Below are 17,274 nucleotides of genomic sequence, written 5' to 3' on the forward strand. Positions count from 1 at the left end.
AATGAGGAAAATAAATACCAGACTCTTTCATGTCTTTTTTTTATCTCTATCTGTACCTTCAATTTGCCAAAACAAACCAGAAGCCAAGAGATCCTACCTATATGGTTCTTTGTACCTTCTGTGTCACAGATGAAATATGGAGGGGTGAGAAACAGATCTGGAAAGGCAGCTAATAATCAACTCATTAATAAACATAATAATCAATGCATTAATAAACAGATAATAACCAATACATTTTTGTTTCTTAAAGCTAACAAATATTATTATAAAGTACAAGGTGTGTGTCTGTCTGTCTGTCTGTCTGTGTGTGTCTGTATCTGTGTCTGTGTGATATGAAGTTTAGAACCCAAGCTTTATGCTTGTTAGGCAGGTGCTCCACTACTTGAGCCACATCTCTAGCTCCAAAAGTTCAGTTTTATAATAAAACCTACACTGCATCATTCTGTCCCATCATAAATTAAAAATTCAAGTTACTAAATTAGGATTTTTATCCAGAAAGCCCACAGTTGTTTGCCAATAGACATTAGGAAAGAGAGAGAATAGACAAATTCCAGAGCTCCTTGAAGACACAGCAAGATTTCTTCCCCCTCTATGATGTCTCAGGAAGTAGAAGAGGGCAGACAGTTCTGGCATCTTGTCAACTGAGCAACTTCAGAATTGCTGCTCTGCCTTTCACCTTGCCCCATTGGAAAAAGAGAAGTACCACAGCCACAACAAATGCTGTAAGCAAATAAACACATCAAGACACTGTTCTTTATACTGGCTTCCTTGATATATTTAAATTGTATACAATTCTACCTTTATAGGTGTGCATTTGTGTGTTTTAGTATGCTCACAGTTATGTATCCATAACCACAAAGTGGAACATTTTCATTAGCCCAAAACAAATCTCCACACCCTTTGGCCATCACTTTCTCAATGTTTTTCTTTTTATCTCTTGCAATCATATTGAAAACATTACTACCTAATTTATGTATACTATGTAATACATAGCACGCACAATTTACAATTTTCCTGTCAATTCCAAACTCCAAGTCTAAAAGATTAAACCAGGTATACCATCCCTCAATTCTATTGACTGTATAAGTAACGTTGTTTTCTTTTATTTATTACCCTTCAACAGGATTGCTCCAATTAATTTCTCAAAACATGTCAAGAGCTATATATCCACTTCTCTCTTTTAAATTACTGTTAGAAATGTTCTGAGGTTTTAATTACTGTGGGACTCTATCAATTATTTTTGGCTCTCACTACTAAGGTAAGTGAGAAGTCATTTACAGTGGAACAAACTGTTTAAAAGTTTTAAATGATACTAATAGGAGGAAATAAAAATCAATCATGAAATTATTGTAGAAGTAGAAATAGTTCTGCTTTGTTAGGGAAGAATCCAGACTTTCTTACTATATAGTCTCTAATTTTAATTCCTTCATTTAAGAGTAATATATAGAAATAAATCCAAATCCAGAGGGCAGAAAACAAAGGATTAGCTAAGAGAATAGATGTAACGAAAACAGAAGAGGGTCTTGTTTTAAAATGAAAATAAGATGATCATGGAATAATTCAGTTGTCCTCAAGTTTAGTAAGAGGATATGAATTAATATTCATCTTACAACAATACTCTCAAAACTCTCCCTCTCTGTCTCTATCTCTGTCTGTCTCTCTCTGGAAACTTGGATGCCTCTTCACTTGGAGTTCCAAGAAAATGAGCAGGTCTATATCCAATTAATTAGAAAAATGCTGGACTGAAGAAATGCTTCAAGTGATAGAACAACAATGAACAAGAAAGCCTAGCAAGAACACAGGCACACACACACACACACACACACACACACACACACACACACACACACACACAATTAACAGGGTTAGCATTGCAGTTCAGTGGTAGAACAATTGTCTAGCACATACAAGGAACAGCATCCAGTTCTCAATATCACAAAAACAATCAACAACAGATGCACAGTGACATAAATCAAGATTTTTTTAAACAGACAAATAGAAAAAATATTTCAGGGTATGTGGGGCATATTGTCTCCATCACAATGACGCAACTCTGTTATTGTAGCACAAAAATATCACAGGTTAAATGTAAATAAGTAATCATGGCTATATTTCAATAAAATTGCATCTATGGAAACAGACTTAAACTCCATATAATTTTCATGTGTCACAAAATACTAGTGTTTATTTCCCTGATTATTTTAACTGTAGAAACAAAACAATTTTTTGTTCATGAGCCATATAAAACAGAGAGAACATAAACTTGGCAATTCCTGGCTTAGATACTGGTAATACCCAAAAACTCAGAACCAGCCACACTCCATGGTGTCAAGGCAAATACTCTAGAGATGAATGTAAAGTTAGTGGTTCTCAACTAAGAAGTAGAAACAACCAAAAATAACAAAATGGGAATTTTAAAGCAGAAAAATACATTTGAAATAAACATCAAGAAACTAACAAAAGGAAAGAAAACAAGAAAAAAACACCTTCAAATACTCCCAAGTAAGCTCCACTCCAAGATATACTATTCATAGGACCAAGAGCTATCCAACAATTCTAAGAGTGATTATATGAAAAGTAGGTCATTTCTGAAGCAGATTATTGGCTTAGTTTAACTAAAATATTAATAATGTAACTAATAAAAATAATAAGTTAATACATTAATTTATTGTTGTTATAGAGGTTATGTAAGGGGGATTACAATTATAGTGTATTCTGAATGAAGTTTTGAAGGAGTAGAAATTCAAACCTAAACTTCTAATTATTAAGAGTCGTTATTTCTATGGTACTGGGGAGGGAAGATAGAAAATGAGTCATCAAATAAAATATGCATTGAAATACAAATAACTTTTTCATTTTCTTTATTTATTATATTTGTGCTAGCTTTTTGCTGTTGGTAGTATACATTTTGGTTTTGGGGTTTTTTTAGTATTGCAATTTGAATCAGGACTTAGGCAGGTGTCCTCCTACTTGAGCCAAGTCCCAGTCCTTTTATTTTCATTGTATTTTTAAAGAAATCTTGGCAGAGTTTTATTGAGTAAGTAAGCAAGGAGGCAAACACACAAAAAGGCAAGCAGAAGAGCAGAGACACGCTCTCACAGAGTGTCATTGCTCTACAGGAGCTTTTTGCTAAGGCCGGCCTGGGCCACATCCTCCTATCTACACTTCCTACATAGCCTCAGTGCCTAGCTTGTGATTGGGTGTCCTGGACTGTCTTTTAACTGTCGTTTTCCCAATCTCAGTCTCCTGAGAAACTAAGGCTCTGGGCATAAGCTACTATGTCCAGTTTGTGGGAGCTTTGTTTTGTTGTTGTTTTTTTCAGTTTCAGAAGTAGTATCTCTAAAAGCATTTTTCCAAAAACACAAAAAGTACCTAAAAACATGAAGTGGAGGTTATTTCTTTCCCTCCTAATTCTAATCCTGAGAGATGAGTTTGCCAACATTTTGCTTTCCTGCTTAATATACATGCAAAATAAATATATCTATCCAAATACTTTTCTTTTAGATAAAAATAAGCACATACTATACTTAACATCTGTTATTTTCATTCAGTGATACATTATGAACATTTTTATTTTAGAACATTCATAGATAGATAGATAGATAGATAGATAGATAGATACAATCACTCTTTTTAATGGCTGATAGTTGTTTAGGAAGAATATATTTCAGGGCTGGGAATGTAGCTTAGGGGTAGAGTGCTTGCCTAGCATGCAGGAAGCCTTGAATTTGATTCCTCAGTACCACATAAACAGAAAAAGCCCAAAGTGGCACTATGGCTTAAGTGGTAAAGAGTTGGCCTTGAGCAAAAGAAGCTCAGCGACAGTGTCCAGGCCCCAAGTTCAAGCCCAGATTAGCCAAAAAAAAAAAAAAAGAGAGAGAGAGAGAGAATATATTATAATTGTAATTAGTTAATGACTTTCCTATTGATGATTACTGGGAGGTTGTGTCATGTATTCTAATTCTTTGTTCTTCTAGAATATCCAAAACTACTACTATGACTTCATGGCAATCTCAGTGTAATTTCTTGTCCTTTGATTTTAGGACTTTTCCAGGTTACTTGGCGTTGGCAATTGGAATATAATTAAATGTGATCAAAACAGGTTTGAAATGTGTTTGTAAGGTTGTGTTTTCCCTGTCATTTTTCTATCATTGACAAAAGGAGTATATGGTAAGCTACTCTCCTTTTCCTGGCCCTACAGCACACATGGAACAGAGTTGTCCCAGACAAACTGTAACTACTGTATAAAAATTAATGTTTACTTATGTATGACATTATGCTTTAGAATGGTCATTTTATGGCAATATTAAGTGATTTATACAATGGTCATTTCAATTGATTCCAATTTTCTACTATTATAAACAATTTTTCAATTATATCTTGTTTCACAAACTATAATTTCTCAGTAAGATAGGTTTCTAGAACTATAATTGCTAGATCAAATTTTTAAGCAACATAATATTGATGATGAAATTAAAAACATTAATATTGTCTTTGTATGTGACCAGAATTATAAAGGGTTTGAGAATTTACCCTACCAGTAAGATGACTAGTTATTCTGCCACAATCTTATGAGTAGAGATAAGGAGTTCCTTGGTCAGCAACAAAAGGTTTTGTTACTTGTAATTCAGAGAGCAGTATGAATGTCAGCATGCCTGCCTTAGTTCCTCTTGTTCCCAAGTGCCACAAGGGCATCATGAAATAGTCCTTATGGGTAATTATATATGTACTAGGTTGTGTTTCAAGAGGGATTCCTGAGCTTAGAAAATCAGAATCTTTTCCAATTGGTTGTAGGCCAAATTGTCTTTTCTCCAGAGGGAGATATTATCTCTTATTTTCCAATGCTGCTCTCTAATCAAGGATTCTTTAAAAGATCGTATAAAGAGTTTTAATGCCATCCCTCACAAATCTCTCAGATAAGGGAAGACCAACAGATCATTATCTCTTCATGATTTATGCTAACTTACTTAATCCTCTGCATTTTACAAATATAGAAACCAAATCACAGAGTTTTAAAGTAACTAGCCTCAACTCAGAATGCTAACAAATCGTAGATTCAGATGAATTGGTTAATTTTTCCAGGGCAAAATTTCTATTTAAATAATTAGCCTTTAACATTGCAATTGCAGAGGAATATATGGCCCTGATTTTTTCCTCTCTGTCATATAAGACAATATTTTGGTTAAATTTGTTAACCTGTTTCATTTATCTAAGGAAAAACAAATGTGCCTGGTACCACCATAGCTAGAGAGATGGTTTTCCATGAATTATTTTAAGAAGCCAGAATGTCTTCAAGGAAGAGAATCTATGGAGGTTGAAAATGAAACCTGCCAAGCTGCCAAAGGTTGCAAGAGACATTGTGCCCTCAGAGCTAATGTAGACATTTAATTCTGGTTTATCATCATGATAGGTTATCTATACTTATTTGCTATAAGGAAGCATCAAAGAAAGCAATGTGGATATGGATTTTTTCTATTTCTTGAAGAAGAAAAATGATTGTGATATTATCTTACTTAAAACTATTTTATAAAGATTTAGTCTTTTGCCTTCTGATCGTATTTGTTTGTTTGTTTTCAGTACTGGAGATTCCATCCAGGACCTTGTACAGGTTAGACAAATATTTTACTACTTGAGCATGCCTCTAGCCCACACAAGTGCAAAGCCATGAGTTCAAATCTGGAGATCAGCCAAAAATAAAATTCTTAAATAATAAACATGAGGAAGAAAACAGAAAACAAAACAGAGAAAATCAATAAACCAAAAGGTAAATCATTTTTCTAAATTAATAAAATTATTAAGTTTCTATTCAGAATTTTTATGAAAACAAAAAATAGAAAACAACTATTGTCAATCTGAGGTACAAAAGGAGATCCACACAGAGATTAAAATAACAATAAGCTATAAACAACTCTATGTACATAAATTCGGCAATTTAGATTAAGTAGCCCAAGCCTTAAAAGATGTAACAATCATATTTCTGTTAGCCACAAATAACTGAATATGAAATGAAAAGTATTACAAAGAAGTTTATACATAAATTTAAGGAAACACGTAATAGGATTTATATGTTGAAAACTATAAAACACTGATTAAAGAAATCAAAAAAGGGGGCTGGGATATGGCTTAGTAGTAGAGTGCTTGCCTAGCGTGCATGAAGCCCTTGGTTCAATCTTTCAGTACCACATACACAGAAAAAACCAGAAGTGGCACTGTGGTGCAAGTGGTAGAGAGGTAGCCTTGAGCAAAAGTAGTTCAGGGACAGTGCCCATGCCCTGAGTTCAAGCCCCAGAACTGGCACCAAAAAAAAAGAGAAAGAAATCATAGAAGGCCTAAGTGGGGAGAAGATACATCTTGTTCATGAATTGATAGACTGTTGGGATTAAATTTTCCCCAATTTGGTATATAGGTTCAACATACTCAACATAATCATATAGGCTCAACATAAAGAACATAGATTCAAACATAATTCTAGCAGGAAAAGTAGAGCCATACAAACTAGCATAGCCATACAAGTTTGAAGATTAACAAATTTGAAGACTCGTTACTGTTGACCCTCTATATCCATGGGCTCAGCATCCATGAGTCAAAATATTTAGAGACATAATTGCATGTAGACTGAATATATTCTTGTTATTATTTCCTAAAAATAAAAGCTATTTAAGTTGCTTTAGGTATTGCAACTAATGTAGAGATATTTAAACTTTATGGAAGGATGTGGGTAGGTTATACACAAGTACACCTCCATTAAAGACCTTGAACATCCTTGGATTTTAATAACTGTAGTGATCCTGGAACCAATCCCTCATGGATACTGATGGATATCAGTATCTCTTAATTTCAACAATTATTATATGCTATGGTAGCCAGAGACATTATAGTACTGGTTAAAAAGATTGACATATAGATCAATAGACCAGAAACGACTAGAAATAGTCATAAAATTATTTTAAGGTAAAAGGATAATTTTTCCAACCACATAGTACTAGAATGTCAGAATACTATGAGTAAACAAAATAAGAATAACAGAGACCCCACAACCAAGACTTTGTACCATGTTTTGGCGGTCATGGGGCCTGATCTCTGGGCCTGGGCACTGTCCCTCTGCTCTTCAGCTCAAGGCTAGCACTCTATCACTTGAGCCACAGTGCTTATGTGGTGCTGAGGAATCGAACCCAGGGCCCCATGCATACAAGGCAAGCACTCTACTACTGAGTTACCTTCCCGCTCCTAATAGATCAAATCCTAAATAGATCAAAGACCTAACTTTAAGACATAAAATAATGGAAGAGGTGACATAGATGAAAATATGTTGTACTCATAATCTAACTTATGAAATTGTAACTTCTTTATGCGATTATTTTATAATAAAATTTTTAAATAAACTACACAACTTCTAAAAGAAAGTGTAAGAAAAATCTGTATATCTCAGATTAGACAAGCACAATCAATAAAGTAAAACCCTGCTAAGTGGAATTTTAAAGAAAAACTTTACCTCTGCCAAAGACACTGCACAGAGAATGAAAGATATGCTACAGCTAGGGGAAAATGTATTCAAATCACATTTTTTGCAAAAAATTTATACCTCAAACAAAATTCATCAAACCTTATTTCTCTGTTGGTAGAAATATAAACTAGTAAAACCACTCTGGATAGCAGTCTGGAGGTTCCTCAAAAACCTAAACATAGATCTTCCCTACAACCCAGGCATACCACTCCTGGGCATCTATCCAGAATATTACTAACCAGGATACCTTAAAGATACTTGTACATCCATGTTCATTGCTGCCCTATTCACAATAGCCAAGCTATAGAAACAGCCCAGAAGCCCTACAGTAGATAAGTGGATCCAAAATAATGTGGTACCGACACACACTGGAGTTTTACACAGCTATTATAATGAATAATATTATGTCATTTACAGGGAAATGGCTGGACCAAGAACAAATCAGGTTAAATAAGGTAAGCCAAGCTCAGAGAAATGAACAGGTTATGTTTTGTCTCATATGCAGAAACTAGATCTAAAATACATGGGGACATGGTAAATTATACAGGGCTCTAGGCATTCATCCAGACTAAGACCAAAAGAGGATACTCTTAGGAGAGGAACACAAAGGCGCAATGCCTATGTTTATCTGACCATATAAAATAATACTTATTGAAATGAACTCTAGGAAATGGAAACAAGAAGTTTTTTCTTTGTTGCTGTTTTGTTTTTCTTTTGTTTATTTGTTTATCTGTCTTTGAGAGTGTATGGGGGCACAGAAATGGAGGGACAAAGAGTGAACAAATGAATCAATGGTACTCACTAGACACTATTTTGAAAATGGACTATAATGGGAAAGAAAAACTTGGAGAGAGCAATGGAAGAGATGACATTGTCCAAAAAGAAATGAACTCTTTACTTGACTTACATAACTGTAACCCCTGTGTATATTACCTTTATAATAATAACAATAATTTTTTTAATATTATTTTATTTTATTTGAGAACATACTGTACAGAGGGGCTACAATTACATGGGCAGGATAATGCATACATTTCTTACCAAGCATTGCAGCCTCCTCCTTTGTTTACCCTTCACCTCCCTTCCCAGCCTCCCCCCTCCCCCCAACAATAAATTTTTTAAACATCATCAAGAAGAAAATAAGCCAGCTAGTTTAGAATTGTTAAAAAGGTATGAATAGACACTTTATTATAGTATATGCTTGTCAAACAAGCATATGAAAATATTTTCAGTCTTCAATACAAACATGTAAATTAAACCATGAAATAGAGATACCACCTGACAATATCAAGTGATAACAAGAAGGGAGAGCAACTGCAAATGTCAAACATTGTTAAGAGATAGGAAAGAAAAAATATTATTTAACCATTTTAGAATTCATTTCTTCAGTTTCTTACAAAGTTAAGCATATATGTACATTTATGAAATATTAATATACATAAATATGTGTTCAAACAACACTATTCTTAGGTATTTATCCAAAAGAAATGAAATAGTTTTCACATAGTCACTAAATAATCACTAAAAATTGGAAACAAATGGGATGTCCAATGACAGGCTAAGTAACTTGTGACACATTCATATAGTGGAATGCTACTTAGCATGAAAATAAAATAATTCATGTAACAACCTGGATAAACCTTAAAGGCATTTTGCTAAATAAAAAGCCAGAGCCGAAGGGATATGACTCCATTTATAATGACATTTTGGAAAAAATAGCAAAATTGTAGGTATGAAAAACTTATTGTACTCACCAGAGACTGGGTTGAAGGGGAAGAGGCTGACTTGGGAAGTACCATGGAATCTGGGGGTAAGATCTGTTCTGTATGCATCTGTGGCAGCAGATTTAAGACTACGGATTTGTCAAAGCCTATAGCACTATCTATTTAACAAAATCTAAATTAAACAAAATCAGCTGGGACATGGGCAGAACATAAGATGAAATATGTGTAGGGACAGATTAACTGTGTTGCAAATAAATCAGACAGCCATAATGAAGCTAGTGAGGAGAAAGAACTGACTGGAAAACCATTTGACTGCACGCTGTGAGACTAATGACAGAAAGAACTTCACTCAAACAATATGCTCTAGTTATAAATGTGTTTCTTACAAAGTGCTATGGTTTAGATCTCAAAGTTTCCCTAAAGGTCCATGTGGAAGAATGGAAGCTAGTTGAAATAAATGGGTGGGAATAATCATTCTGTCTCTTATTGGATTTATATTTATCAAGGTACTTAATTTCCCACGGTGTCGATCACTTCATTAGGAAAATATGACCACAACTGCTACAGCTTAAGGTTTCAGTGAAGATCACATGAGGAAATAGGTGTGTGTGTGCGCACATACATGTGTGCACACATATGTGAAAGTCTATCATCCAAATGTTTTACCAAAAGATCTAGAAAGTCCACATGAGGTGACAAACTGGTGAATTTAATATTCTTATTCTTCTGTGGTACCAAGAATATATAACACTTTTGATTTTCTTGTGCTTGCATTTCTTTACCGACAGAATACATTTCTAACTCTAAAGTGAAGTGGTTGCAGGTATCATTTGCTGTCATTTGCTGCAATGTTGAATCAACAGTAGCTCTGGAAGAAAGCAAGTGCTTTTTATACAAAAATATATAGTATAATCAAAAGAATGAAAATAGCCTCTGTTGATAAGGAGTGTTCAAAATTTATCCAATTAACCACTTACTACAAAGAATTTTTCATGCCTACTGTGTACCAGGCATTGTACCTGATATTGAAAATAAATGTAATAAAATTCCTGTTTCAAAAAGCTGATAGCCTGCTTAAGGAGAGACAAAATATACTGACAATTGCTAAGTGCTTTGGGAAGACAGAGAGTGGCCTCATAGAGGAGGCTAAATTTCTGTTGAGTTCACCAGATTGACAGCATAAGAAGAAGAGGCCTGCCAGGCAGAGTGGCAGAGTGAGCAGTGCCTGTAAGCACAAATGATACTGTCCTGGTAGGGTTAAGAGTTCTCAGGGTATAGGTGAAGAGGAGACTTGTGGATTAGATTGAAGCCATGAACATTTTCATCATATTAAATAGGAAACAGTCCAATGAGGGAGACTATTAAGTCGTTTTGAGTAAGAGTTGAAACTATCAGACATGTGTCTATGAAGTACTAGAGCTTGAACTCAGGTCCATAATCTCTTTTTCACTCAAGACTGTCCCTCTACTACTTGAACTACACTCCCACTTCTGGATTTTTGTTGGTTAATTGGAGATAAGAGTGTCATGGAGTCTTCTGCCTGGGATGATTTCGAACCACCATCTTCAGCCTTCTGAGTATCTAGGATTATGGGTGTAAATCACAAATGCCAATCTAGTAACTGCATAAAAGATGTATTAAAGAGAGTGAAAGGAAACCAATTAGGAGACTATTGTAGTAATACAGTGAGAGGATGTGGTCCTCATAGATCTCTAAGATTTCCATGATTAGAAGGACATTGTTTTGTGAATGGGGACAACATGGTTAAAAACTATTAACTGAAAATCAAGAGGAAGAAGAGGGAAAAAAATCAGTGTTTCCAGGTACTTAAAATAATAAACTTAGATTGTAAGTACAATGGATTTTCAGCTACTAAGAGACTGAATCACTGGGAAATGAATTAGTTTACTGAAGACTTCACATTCTTGTTCTAACTTTATTTGGTTTTATTCCTAAAATTTCCAGATGGTAGAAAGGGGAAAAGGAATGAAAAACAGCAAAGTTAATCAGTCTGGCTGCCTGACTGCTTAATATGGAGATCATAGAAGTAAAATGCTTACAATAAAGTCCTAGGGATTATACGTGCTGTGCATGCGCATGACCCTTATCTTTTAGTTCTACACATAAATCAGACATCACTGGAAATGAAATCATATATTTGGCAAATAATTGGGGGTTTTTTTGCCCTGATGTTTAAAAATACATCCTCATTGTCCACACTAAACGCTTTATTTGGTCCCTTTGCCTGAATTATGTATGTGGTGCTCATTTCTCTTTCATGGAATGACTTACAGGCTGATGAGCAGCTGTGGTTTGATGGGCGTTCTCTCCAGATCTAGCCACTCTGCTCTCTGGAGAGTTAGCATAGCCAGACCAATTCAATCAGACACCTGCTAAGGAAATGAAACCCTTATCTCAGACTTGAGTGTTCATTATATTACAAAGCTGGATCCATTTTCAGGTGCACCTTCCAGAGAGCAGTGAGAACAACTTTAATTGTTCTAGTGGTGGTAGCAAGTGTTCTGTCCAGCAATAAAAATAATACAAGGCTATGCTGTTTTATCACTATTGAAGGTTTCCATCAAGTGCAAATACATACTCTTAAAGCAACACCTAAAAGCATCTATTTTTATTATTTTAAATTCTCTTAGTCGCTTTTTAGTTACTCAAGCTGAGTTTAACAAAAAACGAAACAAATCCTATTCACTTACCTATCAACAAGGCAAGGCATAATTTAAGCCGAAGAGACGAGGGAGCAGATTTTATGTGGTTTATTCTGCACTTGGCCATCACCAGCAAGGACGAAGAGGGTGGCTGGCTTTTTCTAACATGTTTGATCTTTTAAATTTTTTTGCCAGTTTTTAAATGTTCACTAACAAATTCTGTTACTTTCCTATCGTCTAAAGCATTTCGAACGTAGATTTTCGCCCGCTGCAGGGCACACGGCTCAGCGGGCAGAGTGGACACAGGCGGCCCTGAGAGAGCGGCACGAAAACTACATTTCCCGGCGAGCCCCGCTACAAGAACAATGCTCTCGGACGTCCTCGCTCTACGCGTCCGCACGTTCCCGGCGTGCCACGAGATACCATCCTGGGGCCCGCCCCCCGGGCGGAGGGCCCCCTTCCGGGCGGGCCAAGGAACTGCGCTTCCCAGCATGCTTTGCCCCGGGTGCGCCTGCGTACGGGAGCCGCCCGGGCTCGCGGGTTAGTTCAAAACGCTGTCTTGGTTCCATGGAAACCGGCCTGTTTAAGGCAGGGCGGAGACTTCGGCCGACAGATGGATTTAGGGGTGAGGCCACCGGGCCCTTTAAGGTGGGAGGCACGGGTAGAGTCGACAGCTTCGATTAGGCCACCACCTCCCTTCTTGCTGCCCTCTGCCCTGCTAGGTTGAGCTCAGGGTCCTGGTTTCTGACCTGGGTTTGCATTGGCTTGGGTGTAGCGGAAGAGTCCCTGCACCGAGGCCTCTTGGCCAAGCTCCAGCTCTACCCTTCTTTATAGTAGGTGGAAGGGTACAAGCTCTTAGGAAGGCTGTATTTCATTTTTGTCACCGATTATCCTCCCTGACCTACATTTTTGTTCAGTGCATGGAGCTTGTGCTGGGACATTTTTAATGAGTTATTCTCATTATGCCATCCATAGTGATTCAGGCACTGTGCTGGCACTTAAGACTAAAAAAGGATGAAGAAGCTAATCTTAATTTGGAGACACTCAACGTTAATCTATCTTGGACACCCACAATTCTCCTTGATTTGTTTAACTCAGCACTCACAACTAGGTCCTTTCTAATCTGTTGTGTTGCTTGGTCTCATGGCTTCACACACTATGCGTCTGCTTAAATTTAAGAATTAATCTCTTTGCCATGCAGAAGCTCTGCAATTTCATGCAATCCCATTTGTCCAACCTTTCTTTGATTTGTTGTGTTTCTGGGTCTCTATTAAGAAAATTTCGGCCTGAGCCAAGGAGACCTAGGGTTTCTCCTGTTCCATCCTGTAATGTTTTCAGAATGTCTGCTTTGACTCGGAGGCCTTTGATCCATTTGGAGTTGATTCTGGTACAGGGGGATATATAAGGATCTAGCTTTAGTTTTCTACAAGTGATTAACCAATTTTGCCAGCACCGTTTACTGAAGAGGCTGTCTTTCTTCCATTCTATTTTTTTTTTTTTTAGCTCCCTTATGGAAGATTAGATGGCTATAGGTCTGTAGGTTCATAAATTAAGTGAAGTAAGCCAGGCCCAAAGAAACATAGGTCCCATGGTTTCCCTTATTTGCAATAACTAGTATATGTCTGAGTCAAGCAGAAAAGGTCAGATAAGCTGATGTTAGGAAAATGAATCCTAAGATATGTATTCAAATGTTTTTTTTTCTTTCATGCGATTGTTTCTAACACATTTATAAGATTATTTCTTTGTTGCTTTGTATGTCCCTCCCCCACGATATAACCCCTGTTTTCACTGTATTTGATGTTGGTATAATTTGTGGAGGGGAAGGGAAAAAACAAATCGTTTAGGGATACAGGTGGACCCATTGCAACAACGAGACATACAAGTAGTTATGTGGAAAACGAACTTTACAACTTTGGTGGGGTGGGGGAGGACAGTTGCGTGGGGGGAGTGGGAGGGGGATGGGATGGGAAGGGGAAACAAAGGAGGAGGCTACAATGCTTGATAAGAAATGTACTCATTATCTTGCCCATGTAATTGTAACCCCTCTATACAGTATTTTCACAATAAAAAAGTGCTAAATCAAAAAAAAAAAAAGAATTAATCTCTCCATAACCCTCCTATGAGCTCTGCACCCACAAATTCAAACATGTGTTGGGAAATCTTTTTCTGTTTTGAATTTAACATTTCCAAAGCAATTTTTAATCTTCCCTCAATCAAATTGATTCATGATAGGCTTCTCTCTCCATAGTGGTAACACCATCTTTCCAATTGCTCAGGCCAAAAACCATGGAGCAAACTTTGCTACTTCTTATCTCCTATCTCATCTGTCAGCAAACCTTATTTTACCTTGGGAACATAGCAACAAAACTGAACATTTCAGCAATTATGGAAAAAATTTAGGTGGAACACACCATCCTGTTCAAAATATGTAAAGGAACTACCTGTTCTATCTTCTGTATCTTTTTCCAAAGATACTTTTTGCTATATCTGTGCTAGTATTAAGTGCTTGGCTTCCAATATAAATTAACATAGGCAATATCGATTGTAGGCCCAACTTGACCCTATCAAGTTGCCACAGAAATTGTCCTCTTTGCTGCCCCCTAGCAGTGATGTCATTTCATTTGTCCATTCTGCTTATTCTTTCCATCAACTATTGCAGAGACTACTATGTATCAAAAGAAAAGTGTTTAAAAACAAAAGGCCAGGCTCCATTTGGCTCACACCTGTAATCCTAGCTATTCAGGAAGCAGAGATCTGAGTATCAAAAGGTCTGATGATATCCTGGGCAAGAAAGCCTGGAGACTCATCTCCAATAAGCTCAGAAAAAGCCAGAAAAGGCACTGAGACTCAAGTGGTAGAGCTGTGGCCTTGAGCACTAGGAGACTCAGGGACAGGACCCAGGCCCTCATTCCAAGCCCCAGGACTAGAAACAAACAAACAAACAAACACCAAGTTCTTCTCATATGAATAGGTTTAACAAATACTCATTTGGGATTGGGGGGGGGGGGAGGTCATACTAGCCAGCAACAGCACTTGTTGAACCTTTTCCTTATATTTTCCTGACTTTGTTTATAGTTAGGCATCTGGCATTGTATAGATGACTAAAGGAGAGCTCTCAAAGGACAAAGAACAAGGACTAGGGTCAAAAGGAAGAAGAACAGGACTAGTGTCATAATTTCTATCTTTCTTAAGGGAAAAACAAAAGTCTCCCCAAAGCCTTTACAAACAAAGTTCTTACAAAGCCTGTACACACTTCTGCCTTAAATCCCACTGGCCAGGTTACATCACATGGTTATGCCAGCTTCAGGGGAACCTGGACGTATAAATTCTCCAACTTCTTTTGGAGGGTCAATGGTGTCTACCAGAACTCCTTTTTTATAGTCCCCCTCCCAATGTAGCTTATTTCTAGGTAAACAATAACTAAACAACAGATGACATAAAAATAGATTGGAGCTTCAATATGTGTTTCTTCAATTTTCATCCTCAATTTTCTTCTTACATATTCTAGGCCTGGTGTTTGGCAGAAGGTCTTACTCAGAGGTTCTTTATATTACCCAGGTAATACCATCCTCGCTCATGTAAATCACATGGCCCAAGAAACTCCATATCTGGCTTTTTTTTTTTTTACAAGTTTAGAGGAACCTTAAGTCATTATATATCTAGAGACTCCATTAATATGGACATGTGTCTTTTGTGTTTTTCTTCAAAACAAATGGAAAAATAGGAAAAAGTAACTTATAGATAGGAATTTCTTACTCCATATCTTTAAACTGATTGTTAGCAACAAATCTCTTAAAGAAGGCAACAAAAAAGTGTCAGAACTGTATACTGTTTCACAGAGGAGCATGAAGGAGAAATTCTGGTCAGAAGCATTATGTGAAAAGATAAATGTAAAAGTCATTTTTCTGGGATCTGTGGGGAAAAGATAGAAGGTAGTTTTAATCTGTTGTCTGTTGGTCTAATACCTCAGATGGTTAATTTGACAAGAGTAGAGTCTATTACTATCAGTTTTGAAATCTGTGAAAGCATGATGTCGCAGTTCATGATGGCCGCCTCACAACCTGATAGAAGGAGCATATGGTAAAACAAGCAAGCATGTTAGCCTGGGTCACTCTTCATTGGAGTTTTGATCTTCATGCCTGCATCTACTCTTAATCACCTGCCAAAGGCAGTATCTCCAAATAGCATAAAAATGAATTTGGTGATTAAATTTCTAGTACATGAACTTTTAGGTGACATTCAAATAGAAGCAAAGAAGAGCTACTTTATGATGAAGAAATGTCTGTACTGAATCTGGCAGTATTCTATTGGCTTGGCAATTAACTCAGCTTTTCCACAGCACACCCTCCCCTATCATACTTTTGGTTCCTGTAACCAGCCCTACTGCTTCATAACTTTCTGCCCTAGACATTAGAGATTAATTTTATGTTATCTATCGGACCCAAGGTAGCACTTTTGCTGCCTGAGAAATGAGGGGAAGAGAGATATCAGATTACAGAACTAATGGGTACAAAAGCAAATTTCTAATATCCCAACTTGAACATTTGGGATCACATTCCCACAGGAACACTGTTGTAAGCAGTGGCCAAGATTTATAATATGATTAGTATATAGATGTGCATACAAGATGGAGCTACAGAAAATTGTCCATATGAGTTTCCACTACCAACCATGTATAAAATAATTCTGCTCATGAATTCCTGAAAGAGAAATCTCATTTCTTTTCATTATTTAGCATCATGATTTACTTAGTATTAGTGACTTAGAAATAGCCAATATGAGCTGGGAGCTGGTGGCTCACACTGTAATCCTAGCTACAAAGGAGGCTGACATCTAAGGATCACAGTTCAGAGCCAGCCCAGGCAGGAAAGTCCATGAGACTCTTATCTACAACAAAACACCAGAAAACTGGAAGTAGCACTGGGCTCAAGTGGTAGAGCGCTCGCCTCGAGCTGAAGAGCTCAGGGACAGCACCCAGGTCCAAGGTTCAAGCCCCACGACTGAAAAAGAAGGGGGGAAAAGAAATAACTCATATGTTTATTTCTTTTTCTTTTTGTGTGCTGGTCCTGGGGCTTGAACTCGGGGCCTGGACTCTGTCCCTGAACTTTGGCTCTGTCACTTGAACCACAGCTTCACTCTGGCTTTTGTGGTAGTTTAATGAAGATAAGAGTGTAACAGACGGGGCTGGGAAGGTGGCTCAGTGGTAGAGCGCTTGCCTTGCGATGCATGAGTCCCTGGGTTTGATTCCTCAGCACCACATAAGCAAAAAGAAAAAAGCCAGAAGTGGCGCTGTGGCTCAAGTGGTAGAACACTAGCCTTGAGCTGAAGAGCTGAGGGACAGCGCCCAGGCCCGGAGTTCAGGCCCCAAAACGGGACAAAAAAA

At 37.1% G+C, this 17,274-nt stretch overlaps 1 protein-coding gene across 1 annotated transcript in view; it reads left to right on the forward strand.

Moving 5' to 3' along the window:
- The first annotated feature begins 12,459 nt into the window (after positions 1–12,459).
- The window catches only part of Ccdc150 (coiled-coil domain containing 150), a 64,204-nt gene continuing 59,389 nt past the window's right edge, over positions 12,460–17,274 (forward strand). Inside the window, 1 exon segment of the mRNA XM_069995843.1 lies at positions 12,460–12,516. Coding sequence (XP_069851944.1) covers positions 12,505–12,516 — 12 coding nt within the window. The 5' untranslated portion in view covers positions 12,460–12,504.

This window comes from Dipodomys merriami, unplaced genomic scaffold (assembly GCF_024711535.1).
Source record: "Dipodomys merriami isolate MVZ:Mamm:240054 unplaced genomic scaffold, mDipMer1.0.p SCAF_49, whole genome shotgun sequence".
NCBI lineage: Eukaryota > Metazoa > Chordata > Mammalia > Rodentia > Heteromyidae > Dipodomys > Dipodomys merriami.